This window comes from Somniosus microcephalus, unplaced genomic scaffold (genome assembly GCF_052327205.1).
Source record: "Somniosus microcephalus isolate GS21.2 unplaced genomic scaffold, FLI_Smic_1.0 unresolved_chr9, whole genome shotgun sequence".
NCBI lineage: Eukaryota > Metazoa > Chordata > Chondrichthyes > Squaliformes > Somniosidae > Somniosus > Somniosus microcephalus.
The window spans coordinates 30383307-30410543 of NW_028225187.1; the positions used below are offsets into that span (position 1 = coordinate 30383307).

The window sequence follows — 27237 nt, forward strand, 5'->3', positions numbered from 1 at the left end:
AGATTTATACTCTGTCCTACAGTGTAGGTACTTTTACGAGGCCTATAGATTGCTCCCTCTAGTGACTTATTTCACTTATTATTTCTTATCTCCGTTTAAACTATATCTACATCTTGATTTCCTGAGGCAATTTCATTTCTCGTCACTGCACTGATATCATCCTTTATTAAAAGAGCTACCCAACTCCTTTTGCTTTCTGCCTATTCTTCCGAAATGTCAAATACCCCTGAATATTCAGTTCCCAGCCTTGGTCACCTTGCAACCCCGTCTCTGTAATGGCTTTCAGATCACACACATTTATTTCTCTTCATGCCACCAACTCATCTATCTTGTTACGAATGCTGTGTGCATTCAGATAAATAACCTTTATTTATTTTATACCATTTTTACCGACTCTGAATCTATGTGTAGTTGCAGGTTTATGTTTGTATGCTCTATCTCCTTCTGTCACTCTCTAGTTATCATTAACCCTATCGCTACCTTGCACTATTACCTTCAACCTTCTCTTTGACTTTCGAAGTTCCCCTTCACCTGATTCCCAACCCCCACTATTTAGTTTACAGTCCATGTGCCTCATTCCCACTGTACCAAGCACAGGAATATCCCAACATTATCTAGAACTGTAATTATCATCTCCCTTAGCAACAGCAGCGAACAATTCACAGAATTTACCGCATTCTCGTGACTTTCTGATAGTGACCTCCGAATACACTAAATTGGCAGCATTTCCGGTAATATCTAAACAGAAACAAAAAGAGAAAACAAGACAAAAACGAGGGATTAATATATAGATGATAGAGAGACGATAGATATATATAGAGAAATAGGGAGGAAGACACGGGGAGATAGATAGAAAGATATAGATATTTGGAAAATAGATATAAAGATAGATAGATAAATAGATAGAAACATATTGATGGATAAATGGACAGCCATTTACAAAGGTAGACTGATTGATTACTTGATATAAATTAATTGATAGCGATAATGAATTGAGACAACCGTATTAGTATCCATATGAATATAGTGCATGGGAATAGATCATGTCATTTCCATCAGTTTAATAAGGATGATATATAATCATTAATTGAATAGCATTGATTTAAATGTCCAAGAATGGATGATGTTTGCCACCAAAAGTACACATTATTTGCCTTCAAATGTATCGATCGACTTATATTAAGCATTTGTTATCGTCATTGCAGTTTATGGCAACACTAATAGTCCGGCCAGTTATGATGTTATCAAAAAACCAGAACAGGGGAGTTTGTGTGCAGGTTCTAAGGATACTAATCCCGAGAGATGGAACTTACAAAGAGCCTATAGTGATTTTTTCTTTTACAAATACTGGTATTGTGGTGTCAGTCCTATAATGCATCAATCGATTCAGGCTCTTCCCAGATGACGTCTCACAAACTGAAGACAGACGCTACACTTACAGTAGTTAACAAGCCCTCTAGCAAAGTAATGCAGCGATTCCTTACCTTCCATGGGCTTCGTGCCTTGTACTAAACTGTAGGTTACCTGATCAGAACTAGAAGCTGTAGAGAGAGAAAGAGGAAACTGCGATCAATGATAATCAAGGAAGCACTTAGATACCAGACCCATCCTACAATTCATGATTGGAAATTTACAGCTGTGTTCACTGGTTTTAAAAGCTAGCAACTATTTACGCTGATCAATACAAGCTGATCCAAAGTCCCGTGAGCAAAGTCATGAAGTGTCTTGGTCCCAAGCCATGGGGCTGGGCTGAGTCACTTGCTTATAAACAGGGTGGCGGTGAGCAGCACATTCTCTCATTCTCTCCATTCCTTTCACCCAGATAGCGGTGAGAGGTCCAGTTCCATCATTCTTTGCTTGGAAATTTGATTTGTAGTGGTTGTGAGGAGACAGGTCCCAATGTCAATTGAGTACTCAAGATATTGCTCATTATGTCTGATTATCAGTTTCTGAGATTAACACATATGGACTAGCACCCAGATGCCTTCCTATCAATCCCGCCCGATTGGGACCCACTAACTTCAGAAAAAGAAGAATGAGAAGTAGAGGAAATAATTAATTCAAAAGGAAAAGGGAATAAGGGGTAGCTTTTTGTCTTGGCGTCGGAGCAGTTAGCATCATCTGCAAAGAGCGCAGACAGCTCAGTCTGCTGGGGCAACAGGCACATCCTTTACTGAACCACCTGCATTTCTTTCTATCAACATGGTTCAAATGGACCGTGCCAACGACCCCAAACTATTTCCCTTCGTATGCTCAACCCATGCGATGCTACCTGTCCAGGCAGTAAGTTATAAATCTAACTAGAGTACGCTGAATGCTTGCAGATGAAGATCTCCAATGTCCATGGTCGATTTCCACCATGTCCCGTCGCAATGTCGGCGGAATATTGGTGCAAGTCATGTGAAACGGCCGTCTCCCTAAAGTTTTCACTGAACTTCCACTGATGTGACAGTGGGTTACCAGCAGAACAAATGTTACCGTGAACAATCTACCATATTTTTCAAGTGTCAGTTCATGCTTACCAGTATTTGGGGCTGATCCCCCAACTGCATACTCGAAATTGCTCGCAGATGTTTCTTCACTCGGAGGTACAGATCTATTTTCAGTTGTCACCCTTTGCACGAAAATATTCTTAGATATTAAGGATTCATGCATCAACAACTCAAAGTTCACTTTCAACGAAATGTTACAGCATCATAGAAACATTCAGCAGTAGCTACAGAGAACATCGAACTCCTTGAAGGAGCAATCCTCCTTAGTTCCATATCCCTGGCTTTTGTCTGCAGCCCTGTAAGGTCCTCATCCTCAAAGATCCGTCCAATTAACTGCTAAAGTTATTGATGGAAATCGCTTCCACCAAATTTTCAGTTGGAGTGTTCTAGATACCGACAACTCTCTGAATGAAAAATAGTTCTCCACATCTCCCCTCAAGATCTTTTTACAATGATGTTAAATCTATGAACTCTAGTTATTGATCAAGAGGGAATATTGTTTCTCTATCTACTCTAACAAAACCTCTCGTCCTCTTGAAAATCACTATTGACTCACCCCTTAACCTTCTCTCTTCCACCTCCTAATTTTCCAACCACTCCTGGTAAATAAAGTCCCTCATCCCTGGTAATATCCTGTAAACATCCTCTGTATGCTTTCTTTGCCTCTTACACGTTTCCTGAAGTGTGATTTTATTCGTATTTGGGATGTGGGCGTCGCTGACAACGCCAGCATATACTTCCCATCGCTAATTGCCCTTGAGAAGGTGGTGGTTAGCCGCCTTCTTGAACCGCTGCAGTCCGTGCGGTGAAGGTGCTCCCACAGCGCTGTTAGGGAGGGATTTCCAGGACATTGGCCCAAGCGACGATTAAGGAGCGGCGATATACTTCTAAGGCAGGATGGTGTTTGACTTGGAGGGGAACTCGGAGGTGGTGTTCTGATGCGCCTTGTCCTTCTAGGTGGAAGAGATAGCGGGTTTCGGAGGTGCTGTCGAAGCAGCCTTGGCAAGTTGCTGCCTAGAATTGTCCAGCTGAGGCCTAACCACTGATTTCAAAAGTTCTAGCATGTTCTCTTTGCTTTTATATTCTAAGCCGCTATTTAAAAAATACAAGTGTTCCCTATGCTGCTTTAACCAACTTAGCAACTTGTCCTGCCATATTTAAGAATTTGTTTACAAGCACACCAAGTCATCTCTGCTCATCCACCATTTTCAAAATCGAGTCCTTTATTGTATATTGTCTTTCCAGATTAGTTCTCCAGAAGTACATCACTTCACAGTTCTCAGGGTTGAACTCCAACTGCCATGCTTCTGCCCATTTAACCATTCCTGTCTATGTTACCCTGAAGACTACAAGTATCCTCATCACTATCTACTACCTGGCCAAGTTATGTGTCATCTGCAAGTTTACAATGTTGCCCCCTACACCTTAATCTCGGTCGCTCATTGCAATTGCAAAGAGTTATGGACCCCAAACTGGCCCTTGGGGAACACAACTGCAAAACCACCTCCCAGTCTGAGAAACATCCATCCACCACCACACTCTGCATCCTGTCACCGAGCCAATTCCCTATCCATACCACCACGTTCCCTTAATCCCATGAGTTTACATATTTTTTAACAAGCCTCGGTCGACTGCCTTCCGAAAGTCTATATATACATTTGCTACACTACCTTGATCAAAAGTTTCTGTTACCTCATCAAAGAATTCAATCGAGTTTGTCAGACACGATTTGCCTTCAACAAATCCATGTTGGATCTCCTTGATTAAACCATGATTTCCAAATAAAAGTTTATTTTTTCCCTAATAATGGTTCCAAATAACTATGTTAGGCTGACTGGCCTGTTGATAAACTAAAAAGCAAAAACAAAAATAAGGTAATATTTAGCTCTTAAAAATTGTAACTGTCTCCAGCGGAGCTATATCAGATACTACGGGGAGAAATTCGAATTGGGCGTGGAGGAATAACTGACTGAAGAGCCCCTACCGCCCATCAATGTCCATCCAATATTCAGTTCAATTCAGGGGCGTATAAATGGTGGTAGATGCAATGCCGCCTGATTTGCAACCATGCCAAAGACGATTTTCACCCTTTCAGTATAATCATGGATATAGTTATGACTGACAAATACAAATATTTTGCAGACTTACCCCTGCGGCTGTGAAACACTTGAGGAATTGTCTAGATAAAATAGGAAGAGACATATTTCAGCAAGTTGTGCAGTAAATATTGCGCTCTTCCTGGCTAGAGCTGGCTTGAGTTACCTTAAGTAATCTCCAAACAGTAAACTTTTTCGTTGATTATTAATCAGAAACTGTTGCAAAAGTGCATTTAAGTGAATCACTAAATAAAACAGAGGACGAATGCACAAAGAGCGTCTGGGAAACTTTAAGATGTTACCAGGCATTAGACATCCGCTATCAGATTTCACATTCTCTTACTAACCACCTGCCAGTTATTTGTCTGTCCCTCGCCAAGATGCAGACCTTTTCAAAATGGAAGAAGGTGGAAAAATACCCTCAAACCAGTAAGCTGACTTCATGATCCGAACTTATCCTGGTAATTAAGTCTTCGTTCTCCAGCCCACACTATTGGTCTCCCTCTCAAATCATTCTGTTACATTTCGAATGCTGCATCTGAATATGGAGGGGATTGAATCCCCTCACGTAACTGTCAAGCCACTCACCTGCCCGTAAGACACTGCTCACCTTGTTTCTTTTTCCGAAGTTTGAAGAAAACCAGTGCAATCAGGGTAGCGATCAGAAAAAGTGGAACAACGGCTGCTGTGATCGCGGTTGTGTGACTTTGTGCTGGAATCAAACAAAATTATTCCATGAATCATATAAAACCGTTCCAATCATAACAAATTCAACCTCGCACCATACGCAGAATGAATTTTTATTTTTTAATCTGCACTAAATTGATTCCCTTTCTACCCACCTCAACCCCTGCACGCTGAAACACTGATCCGTGGATTTGTAAGCTCTAGCCTCGATTATTACAATGACTTCCTTTCTGGGCTCCTGACCCCGCTGTCCACTAATTCCAACTAATCCAAACGTCCCTGTCCCACGTTAATTCTTACTCGCCATTGTTTTCATCTAGCTCCCTGTCCTCCAATGTAATAAACTTAAACTCCTGGTCCTCCTGTTCACTATATCTGACAAATCTCCTCCAATTTTATCTTTGTCTTTACACAGTTCAGTCAATTGATTTGTGGCTGATTGGGCATATACGCTTCCTTTGTCACACCATTAGTGAAAGTAATTTGATTCTGCTCTCTTAAACCATCTCATTAATCGCATTTACATCTCTACTACAGCCTGCTTCAAACTTCCTACCAGACCCATATTTGCAGCCAGTTTTTTGCTCACCCCTTCCAATCTCTCCCTCTCTCTCGCTTTATAACCATGGCTCTGCTTTTGACCTTATCAATTTCAAATTCTAAAGCGCTTGTGGGAAATTCTGCTAGTTTATTTCAGGTCTATTTCCATCTAGTTATGATCAATTTCTTAATCAGAAACTAGACTTATAAATGTTCACCTGAGGTGTGATGTGTCCTTTATGACGTATAAATCATACGAAATCAATATACTGTTTGCGTTGTCGAAAGAAAAGTATTTCATGAAATCAGATCAAGCTTTATGAAACTTCTACCTGGTACCATGATATCGATATAGGGCAGAGGCTGGGTAATCCGCGGCGTGTGTCTCACCTCCTGACTCCCCAAAGCCTTTCAACCATCTACAAGGCACAAGTAAGTCGTGTGACGGAATACTCTCCACTTGCCTGGATAAGTGCAGCTCCAACAACACTCAAGAAGCTCGACACCAGCCAGTACAAAGCAGCCTCCTTGATTGGCACATCATCCAACAAGTAACAAATTCACTCCCTCCACCACCAGCGTATCATGGCTGCAGTGTGCACCATCTACAAGATGCACTGCAGCAACATGCCAAGACTTCTTCGGCAGCACCTCCCAAACCCGATACTTCTTCCATTTAGAAGGACAAGAGCAGAAGAGGCATGGGGACACCGCACCTGTAAGATCCTTTACAAATCATCTACCATCCTGATTTAAAAGTTTATCGCCGATCCTTCATCGTCACTGCGTCAAATTCCTGGAACTCCCTCCCTCACAGCACTACGGGAGTACCGTCAACACACGGACAGCAACGGTTCAAGAAGGCCGCTCAGCACTACCTTCTCAAGGGCAATTAGGGATAGGCAATAAATTCTGGCATTGCCAGAGATACCCACATCACATAAACGAATACAAATATATTAGCAACAACTGTCGAGAAATGGTGGTCTAAAACATATAGCCCAGAAACTACTACCTATGGCATTAAGTTTTGAGTCCTTAAATTATCCGTATTACTTCCCTCAATTTGTCAATTAAACATACTGATCGGCCTTTTTAAACCTACAAATAACTGTTGCAGTTTATAGACCAATACTTGATGCGATCAGATGACATTCTAGTTCTTTTTAGTAATTCACCTGTTTAATGTAAATGGTGCAGTGCCTCACTTCACATAGAGGAATGTCAAAGAAAATGTTACACCATCCAAGCTGATGGCACAAGCAGTGATTACCGGGCTCATCTGACTTTGAGCCACTTGTTTCGTTCTGCCTCAGGGGTACTTATAATAACTCACCTATCACTGAAACTGTAACAACATCGCTTTGCAGAGGACGTCCTGTCGCTTTGTTTGAAACACCGCAACTATAATCCCCTTGGGTGCTTTGGTTGATTTCACTGATTTGGTAATTAATTTCGGTTAGGTTGGACTCCTCACGGAAGAGTTCTTTATCCGGGTCTTTGTAGAAAATGTAAGTAATCGGGGTAGAACCGTTGAACACTGAGCAGGTTAACGACGCTGTGTCTCCTTCTATTAACTCTTTACCAGGGCTGATTGCCAGTTCCGGTTTTGACACTGGGGTTCCTGCAAATTGTTAATTACATTGCTTTTGCAGAATTTGTAGCATTACTTTCAAAGTGAAATAGGGTTCTCATCATAATAAAGAAGGCTCGACATATAGGTTACCACACCAATATTGGGCGCCCGTCTCCCTCTCCTACTTTAGCAGTAGGTGGAATTAATAGAGGAAAGCCTGATCCTGGAACGACAATGATTCCTACTGCAATCCACTTATGGCCACCCTACTATGTTGGCCTGGTCCTTATTCCTCCTGACTCTGCTAGTGAAAAGCAGGAACTCTGCACTATTCCAATACCATAAACATTACTCTACCTAAATGCAGTGGTATCTAACTTCACCGTTCCACCTGACAAATAATTCTACTTTCCAGCAGTCAGCTACACATAAAATGTTCACGTAAGCGCTACCCTCTCGCTTTTAGTGATAATTATACTTTACTGATCCTCCTTCCTGTCTTCGCAAACAGAGGGAATAGCTTTCCCTAATCGCCCTATCTCGCAATTGGCATGTACTAAGCACTGATGAAATAACTCTTAGGCATGGCAACCCCGTGTTAGTCCCAGTGGCTCAAGTCTATCCTGTTGAATAAAATTTCCATTCCCTGGCATCATCTGTTGAATCAGCGTTACTCGTTCTCTATGATTTTCCTGTTCTCTTTAAAAGTGATAAACAATTATCTTAAATTGTACTCACGTCTGACTGAAACTGAAACCTGATTACTCAGTTTCTTCACCTCACGGTTCAAAGTAGTTGCTTCACACCGGTAAATCCCCGAATCTTCCGGCCGAGATGCTTCCCTGATGTAATAGCTGTGGTCTGCCGCTGAATTGAGAGGTTGTCCATCTTTGTAAAATACGAGTCTCAAGGAAGAATTGGATCGAAATATTTCTACCAAACAGGCGAGTTTTATCTGTTGGCCCTCAAATAATTGAGCTCCAGAATCAGCCCGCAAAGTAGGTTCGGAGAAGAGCTCTATAAAATAGAACGAATTATGGATTTGACAGATTCCACAACTATCACAGACATTACAATTTCGGATTTGTGCAGCAAATGTTAATCTTTGGAACATTGAGTGGAAGACACATCCTGCGGGTCCTGTGAGATTAGCCCACAACACCAGAACGCGCCCCTGATCCAGAATTTTAACTCAGCTCTCTGCCTAGATGATGCTTTGCGCCCAGGCCTTAAATACTGAAGTCTCCTTCGTCATTGTTGCAGCGCCTGCAAACTTTGCGACATTCATGCTAGAAGCTCAGCAACTGACAATGCCATTCTTTGGAAATCCACTCCCAACACAGGATCGATAACTCCCACCTTGTCATCAGATTGCCTGCTCCATAGAAAATGCAAAGATAGCGTTATGATTGACCGGATCTAACGGAGTGGAAACGGAATTCCTGGGCATCAAAGGCTCACACTTTAGTGACCTCGGGCGTTTTTCCTCATCCTCTTCCACCTCTACTGAAATTGGACGGGGTGAAATTTCAAATTTCGATGGGGTGCAAAACCGGTGGTCGCAGATTGGCCTCCCGTTATAAACACAGGCAAATTTCAATTCCATTGTCTGCTGATCCGCTACTGCGCTCTCAAAGTTAAATTTTACCCCCGAGTATTCAACTATCAAAGATTTCCGGGACTAGTAAGTGCTAAGGCTTTGTCTGATTAAACACCCTGCTATTCCTGACCAGGTTCTGCTGGTTTCTCATTCAGCCAGACAGAAACAGAGCAAGTATCTTTACCTTGGAGCCATGGGGTAAAATTTCCAATATCGAAGCTTGCGCCAATTGTACACCACGCACGATCTTCCTGTCTGCTGAAGATGATGGGAAGCAAAAACGGGCGGGACAAATAATGGGAGGCAATTTCATAATCGCCCATTTCCACACTACTGAAGGAAGCTAATGTTACCCACTGAGAGTGGGCACTGGACTTCAAATTTTGCAGCTCCTACAAATGCGGTTTTCAGCAAATGTAAGGATTGTATAAGAGCCACGTGGTGATAAGATTTGAAAAGATTGCATTCAAATTGATTTATACCCGATAAATTTGAGGGTTAACCCTTTACCAGACCGGATCCCTCCCGTATGGTTACTTAACTATAATGCCCTGAAGAATTCTTTAAATGAAAGATGAACAATAATTAAAGCTGGATGTCCATACCTGTTACCGAAATGTAAACCTCATCACTCTTCTTTTTCACACCAAAGTCGAAAGCATTTGCTACGCACTGGTAAATCCCTGAGTCCTTCAATGAAGCTGCCTCAGTGAGAATATATTTGTAGTATGGGGTCAAGATCAGAGCTGTGCCATTTTTGTAAAATGAATATTTTAAGCAAATATTTGACGGTATATTTTCAATAAAACAGATGAATTTTAACTGGTCTCCCTCAAGTATTTCAACTGCAGGCTCAGACCTCAGTTTAGGTTTGGTGAAGAGTTCTGTGAAAACAGAATATGGATTGATAGGTAACAGTTCCTATCACTGTGTTAAACAAATAGCAGAGATTGATAATAAGAGCAAGCCAATACCGAGAAACATAGAAACATAGAAGATAGGAGCAGGAGTTGGCATTCGGCCCCACGAGCCTTCTCCGCCATTCAATGCGATCATGGCCGATCAACCAAATTCAGTACCTGGTCACTGCTTTATCCCCATACCCCTTGATCCCTTTAGCATTAAGAAATATATACAACTCCTTCTTGAATATATTTAATGAATTGGCCTCTACTGCCTTCTGTGGCAGAGAATTCCACAGGTTCACCACTCTCTGGGTGATGAAATTCCTCCTCATTGCTGTCCTAAATGGCTTACCCCTTATCCTTAGAATGTGACCCCTGGTTCTGGACTGCCCGACCATCGGGAACATTCTTCCTGCATCTAGTCTGTCCAGTCCCGTCAGAATTTTATAAGTTTCAATGAGATCCCCTCTCATTCTTCTAAACTCCAGCAAGGACAAGCCCAATCGACCCAATCTCTCCTCATACGTCATTCCTGCCATCCCAGGTATCAGCCTGGTGAATCTTCGCTGAACTCCTTCCATGGCGGGTTAGGTTGATTGGCTATGATAAATTGACCCTTAGTGTTAGGGGGATTAAATGGGGATAAGTTTTGGTGTAGGGGTTACGGGGATTGGGTGGGATATGTGTCGGTGCAGGCTCGATGGGCCGAAATGGCCTCTATCTGCACTGTGGGGTTTCTGTGATCTGTGATCCTTCCTCAGATAAGCTGACCAAAACTGCACACAATACTCAAGGTGTGGTCTCACCACGGCCCTGTATAACTGCAGCAAGACATCCTTGTTCCTGTACTCAAACCATCTCGCTACGAAGGCCAACATGCCAATTCCCTTCTTAACCGCCTGCTGCACCTGCATGCTTACCTTCAGCGACTGGTGCACTAGGACACACAGGTCTTGTTGCACTTCCCCTTCTCCCAATCTATTGCGATTCAGATAATAATCTGCCTTCCTGTTTTTGCCACCAAATTGGATAACCTCACATTTATCCACGTTATATTGCATCTGCCACGCTTTTGCCCAATCACCCAATCTCTCCAAATCAGCCTCGAGTTTCTTGGCATCCTCCTCATAGCACACACGCCCAGCAAGCTTTGTGTCGTCTGCAAATTTGGAGAGATTACATCTAGAGAATAGCCACGATGGGCGCCTATACTTAATGGTAACCAGCAGCTGTATTGTGGATCACTGGAGCAGGAAGCATTATTATGTTTTTATGGATTTCCTCTCGCTGCTTTGTTTGCGGAGAACTTAACCTGATTAATTTATTCTGCTGAAACCGGAATTCCATACTGGGCAAGGCTTAATTATCAGCAGGAATATCCTCCCTTAGATCTTTTCTCTTTTAGCCATTCTCTGCTGCGTCTTCACCATCTAGTATGACCAGGGTGAACTCCACCAATATCCACAGCTACATTGCTCTGTCCCTAGCCAGCCCCCAGCTCAGCTGTCACCATCTGAAATTAAAAAGACTCCCGATTCTCCCGGCCAGGGTGATGGATCAGTGATGATATAACTCACCCGTTGCGATGATAAGGGCATCCAACGGCATCAGCGTACAGATTTTATTAGGAGCCTGTGATTAAGCTTATGCCAAACAGGTAAGTGGAAAGGGCAAAAGAGAGGGGAGAGGAGCACACTGCTTATTGTGTCCTTCCACACAGTCCATCAGCGGACCCACCACTGAATTTTCAGGAGTACCTGCTGGTGCATTTTGTCAACTCATCATCGTGGTTGTTAGGGAGAGAGGCACCATCATATTTCGGTTTAGTGGGGGAATACTCCCCGTCAGCCTCTTGATGTAACAGGCTGGTAATGGGAAGCCGCCAAATTCTCCTCTGAGGTGGGGCGGGAGGAGAAAGATAGCTGCCAGTGCGTGCACGGGAGGAGACCCACCCTGGGTTAATTATTGGCTAAAGTAGCACGGTGTTAGACAGCCATCATGGGCCAAGTTTTCCAACCCCCACGGGTGCATACGAGCTGTGTACTCACCCATAGGGGCCTTGCAGGTACCGATTTCAGGTATGCGCTTAAAACCGGCACCTGCGATCTGTCAAGAATTCTCTTGACAGATGATCCACTTGCCCAAGAAAAGAGCCTCTGTGGCTGGAGAGTTTGCACAACTTCCGGCAGCTGAAAGGCTGTAGAATTCGTCCGACTGGTAAAAGTAGGCATAAGAGTGATGAAAGTTAGAAATAACAAATTTGATCACTCACTTATAAGTTAGAAATACTCTTGAAACGGTAAATTATTTATAGCCCAGTAAAAATGTTTAATTTTTTTTCTATAAATTATGTTTAAAATATTTAATTAAATGGAATTTTAATTCATTTTAATTTTGTAATTTTAAATAGTTTATTTACTGTTTTAGTGTGTTTTTAAATGTGGTTCCCAATCATACTTTTGACAGTTCAGTCCCTACAGACCTGTCAAATGTATGAAGGGGGATTCCCTTCTTTGATTTGTTCGCCTTTCTCACGTGATCCCAGGAGCGCTTGCAAACCGTATGTGCCCCTGGGATACCTGGGCCTCTGCGCATTTCCAACAGGAGAGGCCCAGGATCGGAAGCCTCGGGCTCTCCAAACCAGCAGGTAAGTTCGTAGATTTGTTTCCGATTGGAGGCATCTACCGGCAGGAAACCGCCGAACGGAAATTCAAGGCCTCTATGACCTAACACGAACAAATTCTTCCGAGCTCACACAGCTATGCATAAATGTGGACAGATTCAGAACCTCTCGGACCTGTAATATGGATAAATATCCAAGAGCGATATCGCCAATTGAAATATTGCCGACGTACCTTGAACGTGAACATGAACACTTCGTGATTCCTTATTGCCAACAGTGCAATGCTATGATCTGCTGTCTTTTGAACTATTCACTCTAATGCTATGCAGAGCTCTCCGATCGGTCAACTTCATTGAGTGAATCCTTATATTGCCATTGTAAAAGCCAACATCTTTATGCCTCCAATAATGCATTCTGAACCAACAATTCAGATTCAGAACACCTCCTTCCAAAACCGAAGGTGGGTCGACATTGAAGGCCACTTTGCGATCTAATGTTGGGAACAAAATGTGGCGGTTTTAGCTTAACAAATGCTTAACTCAAACTGAGAACTGCTCCACAACAGCCCGTATACATTGGACACGAGAAAACCCCAATCCCAACTCCAGGCAAGTCTGGGAAAAAGAAGAACAGAAAGGAAACAGCAGTCGGGTGGTGTTGAATTTACTGATGGTTGTAAATGGGGTTTATTGATAATCTATCCTCGTGCAGCAGCTCCCCACCATTTGGCCCAGCTCTTCTTAGTTTGATACACTGAAAATAAACTATTTTGGGAACGACGGTTAAGCAACGCCCGAGCACATAAGGGATTAGAAAATCTAGCACTAATGATCACTTATTGCTTACCGAACTCACAGTAAATGTACTCCATTGATCTCAACAGAAGGAAACTCCACCGGATTCTGTGAGGTGCATTCCATCCCCCCCTCCGACCAGATTATGGAAGGTGTGCATCCAGCTCCTTTTGCTTTCTGAGCCTCCCAGAGGGCACACAGTGCCCGAGTTGCGTTGTGACGATAAGGAAAGAGTGCGCCAAACCTTCCTGGCCTCAGCTACATGCCTGATTCAGCTACACTCTCTCATCCATTAGCAAGAGATCTGCCTATGTTGGGACGGGCTTACGCTGGTTTCTGTAGGGCAGTGACAGGCGCACATCAGTAGGCCCGAGGGCACTGCCACTAGCCTCATGTTCACTGTAAAATTCTATCTAACTCCACCGCTCCACCTGGCAAATCATTCTATGTTCCAGCACTCGTCTATATAAAGAACGTCCTTCTAAGCGCTACCCTCCCGCTTTAATGATAATTATACATTACTGATCCCTCCTTCCTGTCTTCGCAATCAGAGAAAATATCTTTCCCTAATCGCCCAATTTCGGAATTTGCATTTAAAAACCACTAATGAAATAACCTTTAGCTATGGCTAACCCGGTAGTGTTAGTCCCAATACCTCAAGTCTATCCTGGTGAATACACTTTTACTTCCCTGGTGTACGCTACCCGTATTCTATGATTTTCATGTTCTCTTTAAAAGTGTTATAACATTGTCTTAAATTGTACTCACATCTGACTGAAACGGAAACCTGATTACTCAGTTTCTTCACCTCACTGTTCAAAGTAGTTGCTTCGCTCCAGTAATTCCCCGAATCGTCCGGCCGAGATGTCTTCTTGATGTAATAGTTGTTGTCTGCCGCTGAAGTGAGAGATTGTCCATCTTTGTAAAATACGAGTCTCAAGGAAGTATTGGATCGAAATATTTTAACCAAACAGGCGAGATTTAACTGTTGGTCCACAAATAATTGAGCTCCAGACTCAGCCCTCAGTGTAGGTATGGAGAAGACCTCTATAAAATAGAATAATGCATGGATTTTCCGGGTTCCACATCCATCACAGACTTAACAATTTATGTGTTTGGACAACTCACGTTAATGAGCAGAAGAATGAAAAGCCGACAGCAGCTCAGAGAAAGAGGCTTTCAATAATCCTTGATTGCGCTCTGCCACGGGAATATACAGTTCGGGACATTGACACAGTTATCACTTGAGATCTGAACATCCTGTCGTGGCTAGATTTGGGAACAAGTTAACCCTTCCATTGAAATGAATGGAAGAAACATCCTGCGGGTCCTCTGAGATTATCCCCCAACACCCCAACCCCACAACCCCATCATTTGAACTCTGCTCTCAGCCCAGGCGATGCTTTACTCCCGGGTCTTAATTACTGAAATATCCTTGGTCGTTGTGGCAGCACCTGTAAATTTTAGGACCTTCATGTTAAACGCTCAGCTACTATCAATACAATTTTTCTGAAATCCACTGCCGACACAGGATTGATAACTCCCACCTTGTTTTCAGATTGCCTGCTCCATTGAAAATGCGAAGCTCGAGTTATGATTGGTCGGATCTAAAAGATTGGGAAGGAATCCCCGGGCACCAGAGGCACAGACGTTAGTGACCTCGGGCATTTTGCATCCACCGCTACTGAAATTGGAGGGAGTGAAAATTCAAGTTTGTCTGGGGTAAAAAACCGGTGGTAGCAGATTGCTCACCCTTTATAAACACAGGCCAATTTCAATTCAATTTTCTGCCGTTCAGTTTTAGCGCTCTCAATGTTAAATTTTACCCCCGAGTTTTCAACTATAAAAGATTTCCGGGGCTAGTAAGTGGTAAGGCATTGGCTGATTAATCACCCTGCTGTTCCTGACCAGGTTCTGCTCGCTGCTGAATATGCCAGTTAGAAACAGGGAAGGTAACTTTACCTTGGGGTTATGGGTTAAAATGCACGGCATCGAATCTTGCACCAATTCTACACTACGCGCGATATTCCTGTCCATTGAAGATCAATGGATGCAAAAACGGTCGGGACATATAATGGGAGATAAATTCAATATCGCCCAATTCCACACTATTTCAGGAAGCTACTATTACCCACTGGGAGTGGGCGCTGGTCCTTAAACGTAGCAGCTTTTAAAACCTCGGTTTTCAGCAAATGTATGGATAGTGTAAGAACCAGGTGGCGCTGTCATTTAGCAGGTTGCATTCAAAATTGATTATTACGTCATAAACTTGTGGGTAAATCCTTTACCAGACTGGATCCCTCTCGTATGTTTATTTAAGTATAATCCCCTGAAGAATTCTTTCATTCAACTATAATTACAGCTGGCTGTCCTTACCTTTAACCGCAATGGAAACCTCATCACTCTTTTTCACAACGCGGTAGGAAATATTTGCTTCACACAGGTAAGTCCCCGAGTCCTTCAAAGAAGCTGTCTCCGTGAGCTTAAATGTGTTGTATGAAGTCAATATCAGAGCTTCGCCATTTTTGTAAAATGAGTATTGAAGCCCATTACTGTACGGCATTGTTTCAATAATATTGTTATTGTTTCAAATATTTCAACTGCAGGGTCAGTCCTCAGTTTAGGTTTGAAGAAGAGTTCTGTGAAAGCAGAATCTGGATTGACAGGTAACATTTCCTATCACTGAGTTAAACAGACAGCAGAGCTTTTTAATAGGAGCAAGGCAATACCGCAAATCGCCACGAGGGGCGTCTACAATTAACGGTAACTAGCAGCTGTATTGTGGAACACTAGAGCAGGAAGCATTACTATATTGTTGTGGAATTCCTCTCGCTGCTTTGTTTGCGGAGATCTTAATCTGCTTAATATAAAGCGCTGAAACAGAAATTCCAACCAGGACAAGACTTATATTTCAGCAGGGATCCTCCCATAGCTCTTTTCTCTTTTAGCCATTATCTGCCGTGTCTCACCATCTACTATGACCACGGTGAACTCCACAATTGTTCGCAGCAAAATCGCTCTGTCCCCAACAAAGCCCCCTGCTCAGTTGTCACCATCTGAATTTACAAAGACTCCAGATTCTCACGGTCAGGGCGATGGATCAGTGATGATATAACACACCCGCTGCGATGACAAGGGCATCCAAGGGAATCTGCTCCCATAGTTTATTAGGGGTCTGTGGCGAAGTTTGCGCCAAACACGTAAGTGAAAATAGCAAAACAGAGTGGAGAGGAGCACACTGCTTATTCTATCCTTCCACAATGTTCGTCAGCGGACCGACCACTGACGTTCCAGGGTCTCACGAGGACCTGCTGGTACTTTATGTCAAATATACTCATCGTGCTTATTAAGGACAGAGGCAGCATCAAATTTCGGTTTCGTGGCAGAAAACTGCCCGTCAGCCTCTAGATGTCACATGGTGGTAATGGGGGAAGCCGCCAAATTCTCCTCAAAGGTGGGTCGGGAGGAGAAAGAAATCTGCTGGAGCTGGCATGGGAGGAGACCCGCCCGTGTTAAATATCGACTAAAGTAGCACGTTGTTAGACAAACATCATATGACCTAACGTGAACAAATTATTCCGAGATCACAGAACTATATATAATTTTGTACAGATTCAGAAATTCTCGGACCAGTAATATTTATAAATATTAAAGAGGGATATCACCAATTGAAATTTTGCATACGTACCGTGAACGTGAACATGAACACTTCGAGAAATTTTCTTGTCAATAGTACAATGGTATGATCCACTGTCTTTTGAACTATTCACCCTAATGCTATGCAGAGCGTTCCAATAATACAACTTCATTGAGTGGATCCTTCTATTTCCTTTGTAAAAGCCAACATCTTTCCACAAATAATATTTTCTGTACCGACAATTCAGATTCAGAACATCTCCTTCCAAAACCGAAGGTGGGTCGACCTGGAAGGCCACATCGCCATCTAATGTTGGGAACAAAATTTCGTAGTTTAGTTTAACAAATGATTAAATCAAACGAAGAACTGCTTCGACAACAGCCCGAATACATTGGACACGTTATATAATCCCAATCCCAAATCCAATCCAGGCTGGGGCAAATACAGAACAGAAAGGAAGCAGTGGACAGTTGCTGTTGAATATACTGATGGTTCCAATTTGGGTTCATTGGTATTGCTCTCCTCCTGCAGCACTTCCCCACCATTTGGCCCAGCTACTCTTAGGTTGGAACACTGAAAATAATCTACGTTGGGCACGGCGGTTAAGAAACTCATAAGCAGAAAAGGGAATAGAAAATCCGGCACAAAGGATCACGTATTGCTCACTGAACCCGCCGTATATGTACACTTTTGATTTCAAAAGAAGGAAATTACGCCGGATTTTTTGAGGAGCATTCCATCCACAGCACCAGATTCTGGAAGGAGTGCATCCAGCTCATTTTGCCTTCTGAATCGGCCAGTGGGCACAAGGTCCCAGAGATGCGTTGTCAACATAAGGTAAAGAGTGCCCCAAATATTCCAGGCCTCAGCTATAAGCCTGAACCAGCTACAATCTTCCATCCATTAGCATCAAATCCGCCTATGTTGGGATGGTCTTACGTTGGTTTGCATACACATCAGTAGGACCGAGATCACTGCCAGGAGACTCATGTTAACTTTGAAATGGGGCTTTCTGGTTGCAGTCACAAATTAGCAGTTCAAAATCTTCCAATATCTACGATCGACAGGCAGGAGTTTGGGGTGTGAGAATTTAATTCAAATAACTACCTACCTTGTTATCACTTTAGGATGCCCTTGGATCCTCACAAAGACTTTGGTTGGCAGATTAAGCGGACGAAAGCTCCACCACCAGTGTCCTTCAAGAGCCCTCCTCTCTTGGGGTCCGCCATTGTAAATGAATAGGAAACTTTTGTGGAAGACCAGAAACATCCCTCCTGACTCATAGTACATTGTACACGATATTTACAGCAGAGAGCCAGGCCATTCGGCCTAATAGGTCCATGCAGGTGCTTATCTTCCACACGGGTCTCTTCCCAGCCTTCATCATCTACCCCATCAAGATATCCTTCAATTCCTTTCTCGCTCATGTAATTATCTAGCTTCACCTTAATTGCAGTTCCCTCAACTACTCCCTGTGGGAGCGAGTTCCACATTCTAACCACCCTCTTATTACTAGCCCATATGCAGGCCTAATGATATGAGCACGGGGATGCCCATGCAATCGCCCAGCAGCGTGAGAGCACGGAAATGAAATGCAGATGAACTCCAACGACATTTCCCGATAATTCTCAGGAGCAACCGAGAAGGAGACATGCACTCCTACGGATTCATGGGGCCCTTACAGTTAACGCAGTGGCTGATTTTGCCACATGCGACCCAGAAGCTTGCCTACAATGCACAGCTTGGAATGTTTTCCCAGTAATTGCAAATATTTACCAACTTCAACAAAAATTGTCGAGCCAAAGAATGTTCTTCGCATCGTTTTCCATCTTTCAGCAAATTAACAAGCAGCAACTTTGGGAGGAAAACAGCAAAGCCAGCGACCAACCTGTTACGGTGAGGTTTACTTCCTGCGAGACCCACTTCCTGTAGCCTATTTTGCATTCACACCGATAAGATGCCCCATCTGCAATTTCTGCTTTAGTTATGATGTACTGAGATTGAGAACTTCCATGTATTATCTCTTCTTTCTGATACCACAGGAAGTATCCTCTCCCTTTCTGGTCAGACACCAAACAATTCAGGATAATTCTTTCACCTGACAGCGTGGCTCTTGGTTTTACTTCAAGAGTTAAAATCATATCAGAAGCTGAAAATATGTAAGAAATATTAAGTAAGTACAAATTGTAATATGTTAAACTACAGGTATGACATCCTATAGTATATTTCCATTAGAGTGCATCTATAGTAATCACTTCAGTAAAGAACAACAGGCCTATAACCCGAAAAGCTGTAGTGACAAATGTGGCATTAGAAAGTCACGTGTCCCTTCTTATGTTCAGCTGATGCCCCGTATGTTGTCCTTCAAACGTTCATCAAATAACTTTTACTTCGAAACCCGATTCTACAAATCAGCAACAAACTCGGCACTCTTTCAAGGAACGACTGGTATTTGTTCATTGGGTGTGGTGAGACTAAAGGAGCTGGGATTGTTCTATTTAGAGCAGAGCTGGTTGAAGGGAGGTGCGGCAGAATGGTATCATTCATCCCAGTGTCCACTTGGCAATTTTGCTCAAGTAAGTAATATGTTTGATACACTGTCTCACAATATATACTGAGAGTCCTCTTTAAAACAGTAAATTTTCGTGACAAGAGCTGAGCTGACTATGGGTCAAAGTTCAGCGACTGATGGTGGCCACTTCCAGCGGTTTGACTCAGCAGCCAATAATCAACAGTAGGCGTGGCTCAATCGCCTCTGCGACAATAAGGCGTTGGTTCGAATCCCACACCAGAGACTCCCGGTGTCGTTATTGCAGGAAACGGTTCCTTTCCAATGAGACATTATACTGAGGCCCCATATCCCCACTTAGATGGACGTCAAAAATCCAACAAAAATAATTGAAAGAGCAATCATTAGAGCAAGCATAGAAGTGTAAAATGATCTGGTCATTATTACAATGCTCTTTGTGGGAGCTTTGCTCTGCCCGAACTAGCTGTCACTTATCTCACGTTACATCAGTGACTATATTGAAAAGTAATTAATTGTCTGTGCAGTGCAATCGGAGGTCGTGATAGACGCTATATGAATGCTTATTATTCTGTCTTTTGTCTATTTTCTATGCTATTAAGTGTCAAAGTTCACCTACCGATTGTGACCACTTCCAGAGCCTCACTCCTCTCCGATTTGTTTGACCATACATCACACTGGTAAGAGCCTCCACTGCTGCTGTCTGCTAGTGATTCATAAAACTCACTCTGAGGTTCATGTAAATGTATATTATTTTTTAACCAATTAGTGTAAATAGCTTTGCCACTGTATCGACACTGCAGCTTAAATTCCTCTCCTTCCTTTACCACACCACTGCTGGGAAAACTAACCAGCACTTCCGGCCCAGGAGCTGCAGAAAGACAATAAATGGAATTTATGATTAGAAATTTGGAAACTTCCAGTCTTTGCACTATACACTGTAGTAAGTACAGTGGGTAATTTCTACTCAGTGTCCCAACCAGGTGCGACATATCGGGTGTCTATTGATCGAAATTTCTATTCATGAAGTGAAATTAACTTGCTGAAATCGGGTGGTAACGGCCTCGACATGGGGTCGGTAGACTTATCATCCATTTAACGCCGATACTCTGCCCCCTACCATTTTCACAAGGACCAATGTTTGGGCGGCACAATCGCCTCCCTGTATCAGGTGGTAGGCGTTTTAAATCTATCAATTAACTTAAATCTTAACAGTGTCTCCTTATTTACTGTATCAAAACCTTTCATGATTTTGAACACCTCTATCAAGTCACACCTTAAACTTCTGTGCTCAAAGGAGAACAGCTCTCGTTTCTCCATGCAACTGAAATCCCGTGTCCCTGGTGCACTTTTAGTAAATGTCCTTTGCAATTTCCAGCATTAATTTGCATCAGCCATGTGTCTGCCCATTTCACCAGTCTGTCTTTATCCTTCTGATGTCTGTTTCTATCTTTCGCATTGCTAGCTACATTTCCGAGCTTCATGACTTCTGCAAGGTTTGTAATTGTACCCCTGTATACCCAAGTCCTAGTGATATATAATTATCAGACAGAACAGAGGTCCCAATACAGACCTCTGCGAGACACCACTGAATATTCACTTCACAACCAATCTCTGCTATTTGTCTCAGTCCATTTCTTATCCACACTGCCACTTCCCCTTATTCACATGGATTTCAATTTTGCTAACAAATCTGTTATGTGGAACTTCATTAAGCGCTTTTTGAAAGCCTATACACAACATTAACGCACTAATTTCATCAACACTTGCTGTTACTTCATCAAAGAACTGTTTTTTTATCAATCCATATAATTACTCATTTATTATTACTCGCTGCCAATCCTCAGGTGACTGAGCTGGCAGTTACCGAGACCAATTTATAGGTCACTTTGTCTTTAACATATTGTGGTCGACATTAAATTTGGTGCTGAGGCTTAAAACTGCGGTTCTGATTGGCCGACCGTGAGAGAAACCGCCCACTTTACATTCCCACTGAATCAATGAAAATGATGATCGAATGTTTCTCTTAACTTCGCGTATCCAGGTGGTCAGTTTTATGCTCGGGTGAACAACTGAAAATTACTCAATTGTTGGATTGTTACTGTCCTTTAGCTATAAATTGGAAGCGTTCATTCCACAAACCGAATGGACATTATTGTCATCATACCTTGTGTGGTCGCCTGATGAGTAATTTGCACTGAAAGAGAGAAGACAATGTAAAATATGTTTCATTATCTGAGACCATCTTCAAGTTTGACCTAAGCTGCTAAGCTGTAATGCAGCTGACTAGAGGGAACACCGAGGGGGTGAAATTCGACTTTGGCAGGGACATAAAATAGGCGGTACCGCATTTGCCGCCAGTCTATACGTGCCGCCAGGTATTCAGTTCAGTTGATGTGAATGTAAATAATAATACATCGAATTATGTCGATTGACCCTCTCACGAACAAAGATAAGGGCCCAGAAATTCGGGTCGTGGGCTTCCCGCGGGTGCAAGCCCCCGACCTGCACTTACTTTGCGCGCCTGACGTTGAGCTGTGGGCCCGCGTGGAATTCCGATCCTGGGCATGCTCCAACTGCCGGCGCAGAGTGCTTGCGTATCCCAAGGGCGCAGTTAGTTCAATGCATTCCCTCGGATCACGTGCGCCATGGAGAGCCAATTGGAGCAGGGAATGCCCATTCATAAGTTTGACAGGAAGAGCTGTCATAACTTATCAATACTACGGGACCCAAAACATCACTAAATCTTCAAATGATTTTAAAAATTCGTCACAGTTTTTTAAATAAACTATAAATTACATGAAATAACTATTTTAAACAATAATTTACATTTATGAAAAGAATAATTTTATTTTCTAACGGGTTTAAAAATAAACTTACCTTGCTTTAAAGTATTTTAAAATAATAAACCTGAGGAAATTTTTTTTTAATTTTAGTTAATTCACCGCACTTACCTTGTAAAAAGCAGGCCTCACACCTGGTTTTTAACGTGTAACTTCTGGAGACATACCCTCCTGGGAAAATCTGCAAAATAAACGTAACTTGGATGCGCATGCGCAGCTTCTCCCGTGCACGCTGTCAACCTCTGAATCCCTTCTTTCGGGGGAACAGAAGCGCCGGTTTCCCCCGCATACAAAGTGCTTGCACTAAACCGGCACTTCCATTGGGCTTACGGGAGAGTACCCCATGCGTGCTCACCCGTGGAGAACCGAATTTACGGGCCAAGGTTTTTTTTGAAGATCCTAATGGTCTGAGGACTACATGGAAAAGTTGCTGCCAGATGAAAGGGAACTGACAAAGATTGAAATGAATCATTGTTCCGAGAGCCACTGAGTGTGTTTGCTCTGTCATGGAGAAGGAAATTTTACTTTAAAATTTGTGATAGGCCATTTAAAATGGAAATGAAGAAGCACCTTTTCACACAATGCGTAGTGAGAAATTGCAACTCAATCCGCTAAGAACGCTGTGCAATCTGCGCATAAATTGGAACTTTGATTATGGAGATCAAGATTGATTTTAGTTAATAAAATAAAGACGTGCATTTCTATAGCGCCTATCACAACCTCAGGACTTCCCAAAGCGCTTTGCAGCCAAAGGTGTACTTTTGAAGTGTAGTCACTGTAGGAAACATAGCTGTCAATTTTCACACAGTGTTGATAATAATGACCAGATAATCTGTTTTTGTTATGTTGATTGAAGGACAAATATTGCCCAGGGCTCCAGGGATAATCTCCCCGAAGGGGCCTCGCATTAACGTATCATCTGAAACACGGCACCACCGAAAGTGCAGCACTCCCACAGCACTGCACTGGAATTTGATCCCAGATTTTTGTGCTCAAGTCTTTGGTCTGCGACTTGAATCCACGAACATGAGCAAAGGGGGGTCATTGGAGTAGAGGTACAGTTCAACCGTGATATAATTCAATAACAGAGCAGCCTCGAAGGGCTGAATGGGCTACTCGTTTTCATATGTTTCCATCATAATTTAAAACATCTTTATCCTAATCAGCATGTCAAGTTATGACTGGGTTGCAAATGTTGCTCGTGAAGACAGTACATGATCAAGCAGCTGGCTGCAGGAAGATTTTTTCACGCCTCAGACCAGAGGAATCACACTAATTAGGCAATATCTGATGCTGGTTCAATGATCAATTCAGATGTCTCTGTATTTCATTGTTTAACATGTAAAACCTGGGCCTTCTGTCCAGTTTGGATTCAATAGGGTGAATGTTTCAAGTATTCAATTTGGCCAATTATTTTCACAAGGTGGGTGTTATGTGCTGTGCAACAAATGAAACATGGGGGTGATTATAAGCTCAAGAACAAACAGGTTACGAATTACTAATTATCATTTAAGAATTAGCGCATTAAGCTGTGGAACTAGCTGTGGCTACCATGGTCCCACAACTAATGGCATGTTATTAAAATAGTTGAGATTATGGTGAAAGAGTCGGTGGTACACTAAAGATGCAAACCCTGTTGTTTGTTCCTGTTTTCTGCTCTTGTGGTCCAGTGGTTAACAAGACAATAGAGTGCTGACGTCAGCATCTCACAGCAAGTCAGTTTCAATGGCATTTGACCATAATCAGTCACTTCTGTCTAAATTCAAGTAAATTGCATCAGACATTAATATTAAAGATCCACAATTATAAAGTTCGCTGCCATAATCCTTGAAGCCGCCAGTTTAGGTCAAGTTAAATCAAAGTAAATGTTATCTCTTCAGCTTTGTTAACTCCAGGTTAGGCAGCAGATATTAAATGAGCCTGAAATTCAAAATGGTGCCCGGTTAGCACATTGCTGTATTTTGTTCTCCCTTACACCAGGAATTAAAAAAATATAATTATATTGCTGCATTGAAAAAAATCCTAATGCTCTATCTCTGTCTCGCTATGTCGCTATCTGTGTGTCTCTCGCACTGCATATCTCTCTTTCGCTCTCTCTCGCTTTCTCTCACGAAAACTTTAGCCCACCGCCTCTCTGAATGTTTGCCTTCTGTTTGTCTGTTTCTCGCTCTCTCTGTCTCTCCCTCGCTGACTCAATCTCTCTCTTTCAAACTTTGCCAGTCTTCATCTGTTTGCCCGTAGATCCCTCGGCCTCACCCTCTCTCTGACCTACCTTATGTCAGTCTCACTTTCTGAATGTCACTCTCAGTTGCTCTGTCTGTCAATTTGACGCTCTCTCTCTCATTGACTATCAGTGTCACTGCATGTTGTTTCATTCAATCTATGTCTCTCTCACTCTGAGTCTGCACCTCCTTGTCTCTCCCTCATTTTCTCTCTCTCTGCCTCTTTTTGTGTGTCTCTCCCAGTCATGTGTGTCTATGACTTGCTGTATCTCTTTGACTCTGTCTCTCTCGTGTGTTAATCTTCCACTTTCACTCTGACACATTGACTCCATCTCTTTCTCTCACTTTTGCTCTCTCTCTCTTTGACTCTATCTCTGCCTCGGTCTCTCTCCACATTTTTTGTTAGCTGTGTGTGTGTGTATGTGTGAAAGTTTCTCCCTCTCTTTAAATGCATCTATCTCCCTGTCTCCCTATAGCAGATGTTAAACAAGAAGCCAGCCTGGGCCACACAAAATCATGAAGCAATGATACAGACCAAGATTAACAGCTAGCCACAGAGACCAAGCACAGCAAAGCTCACCGCATTTATTAATAGCATTTAGTAAGAGTGAAACAACTGGGACAACGCTGACACTTGGTATGAATTGCATAAAAATGTTAATTCCTACTTATAAACAAAACTACAAGAATTAGAAATTTGAAAGCAGTTTCTGCAGGTGAGGCTAAATAATTGGTAAATTAAAAAATATTAGGCTGTTTAGAAGCAATCCTATTGAGCTGCAACCTGTTATAGCAAAAGTGATCTCTTAGATGAGCGGAAAGATCCTGTTACCTTGAATAATCAAACTTAGGTCTGTTGTTGCACTAAATTCTGATTAAAACAGAAACATAGAAAATGACATTTCAACGCATTTTAAATGAATGTCTTCCTTTCAGAAACTGTCAATATCAATTTAGTGCGTCGCTGACTTTTACAGAATGAGCCTTATTATTCTGATTGTGGGTCCGGGGTGAGTGACGCAGATTTTCAAAGGCACTGGCAATATTTGAGAATCACTTACAGAAAATCAGAAGGCGACAGATGTGCTTCATTTCGAAAGCGGGGGCTCCAAGCAGAAGCTCCTTTCCCTCTGTGAAAAGGCTCCCTTCGTATCAGCTGTTTTCAGTTCCTTTTATCTGGAAAGTGAAATTAAAAATCATACAGCACAGAAGGAGGCCATTCGGCCATGGTGCCTGTGCCGGTTCTTCGAAAGAACTTGCTAATTGTTCCCACTCCCCTGCCATTCCCCAACATTGCATTTTTCCACTTTGCAGACAGTCGCTCGCCTTTAAGAGAGCCAAGCCAATTTTTAAAACTCATGGATCATAATTCTGTTTATTTCAATGCAGCCTCTATTTATTCAGATTTGGGTTAACATTTCCACAGAGAGCCTGAACAGATCGAATCCATCAAACACAGAGCAACCTATTCCCAAGCGCATGGCTCCGCTTCCCACTCCTGCACCCAACAAATGTACCCGCCCACAATAAGCCGCTGACACTGTTCTACTTCTTCAGTACCAAACGCCCGCACGCGCAGATCCCGAGTCTGTACTTGCGGGGAATGAGGAGACAGCGGCTGGAGCGAGGTCCCCAGGAGCAGTCTGCAGCTGTGGAGCTCACTGGCCATGCTCCACGCGACTGCGCACTGAGATCACTATGACTTCTGACCAAATTGGAGAAAAGGGGAACTTAAACTTAACGTGATGATGATTCCAACCTAACGCTGAAAAGTGAAATGAGCTCTTGCAATTTTAAAATAAATTCTAAACACAGGCTTATCCAGTGTATCTGCTTGAGCTGCCCAATCTATTCCGCCTATCCGACTCACTCCAGGTAACCGTTAACTTTGCTCTACCAGAACAAATATTCTAATTATATTTTAACATTAATTTTTTGACTCTAGATAAGTTTACCCATCTCATTGCAGACAACGAAAAAAGGCCTTGCATTCCTATAGCGCCGTTCACTACCTCAGGGCTTCACAATGCGCTTTGCAGCCAATGGAGTACCTTTGAAGTGCAGTCACTGTAGGAAACGTAGCTGTCAATTTCCACACAGTGATGTTGATAATGACAGGATTATCTGTTTTTGTTAGGTGATTGAGGGTGAAATATTGGCCAGGGCACCTGGGATAACTCCCCTGACGGGGCCTCACTTTAGCGTCTCCTCCGAAAGGCGGCAAATCCGACATTGCAGCACTCCCTCAGCACTGCACTGGAGTGTCAGCTTAGTTGATTGTGCTCAAGTCCCTGTTGTGGGACCGGAATGGACGAACCTTCTGACTCAGAGGCGAGAATGCTATACACTGAGCCACGGCTGACACTAGTTGAGGAAGAGTAACATTGGATATTGAGCAAGGTGGGGTAATTGGAGTGGAGGTACAGATTAACCATGATATAGTTGAATGACAGAGCAGCCTCGAAGGGCTGAATGACCTACTCCTGTTGTTATGTTCCTATTATCAGTTAACTCATCTTTAACTGAATCAGAATTACAAGTATTGACTTGGTTGCAACTGATACTCGTGAAGACAGTACATGACCCAGCAGCTAGAAGCAGAAAGCAGCAGAAAGCTTTTGTCGGCCTCAGACCACAGGAATCACACTACTAAGGCAATGCCTGTTGCTGCAAACTTTGCAAAAATAATTGCAAA

At 42.8% G+C, this 27237-nt stretch overlaps 2 protein-coding genes across 2 annotated transcripts in view; one reads left to right on the plus strand and one right to left on the minus strand.

The window, feature by feature from the left end:
* Window positions 1-27237, plus strand: part of LOC147084992 (Fc receptor-like protein 3) — a 405119-nt gene that overhangs the window by 69451 nt on the left and 308431 nt on the right. The window lies entirely within an intron of this gene.
* On the minus strand, window positions 704-20616 carry LOC147084993 (high affinity immunoglobulin gamma Fc receptor I-like). Its single transcript, XM_085979698.1, has 8 exons — window positions 20097-20616; window positions 18839-19099; window positions 9597-9875; window positions 8130-8408; window positions 5199-5300; window positions 4185-4671; window positions 2523-2614; window positions 704-1541 (listed from the first exon to the last, which is right to left on the minus strand). The coding sequence occupies exons 1-6, from the start codon at window positions 20467-20469 to the stop codon at window positions 4637-4639; spliced, it is 1329 nt and encodes a 442-aa protein (XP_085835824.1). The 5' UTR covers window positions 20470-20616; the 3' UTR covers window positions 704-1541; window positions 2523-2614; window positions 4185-4636.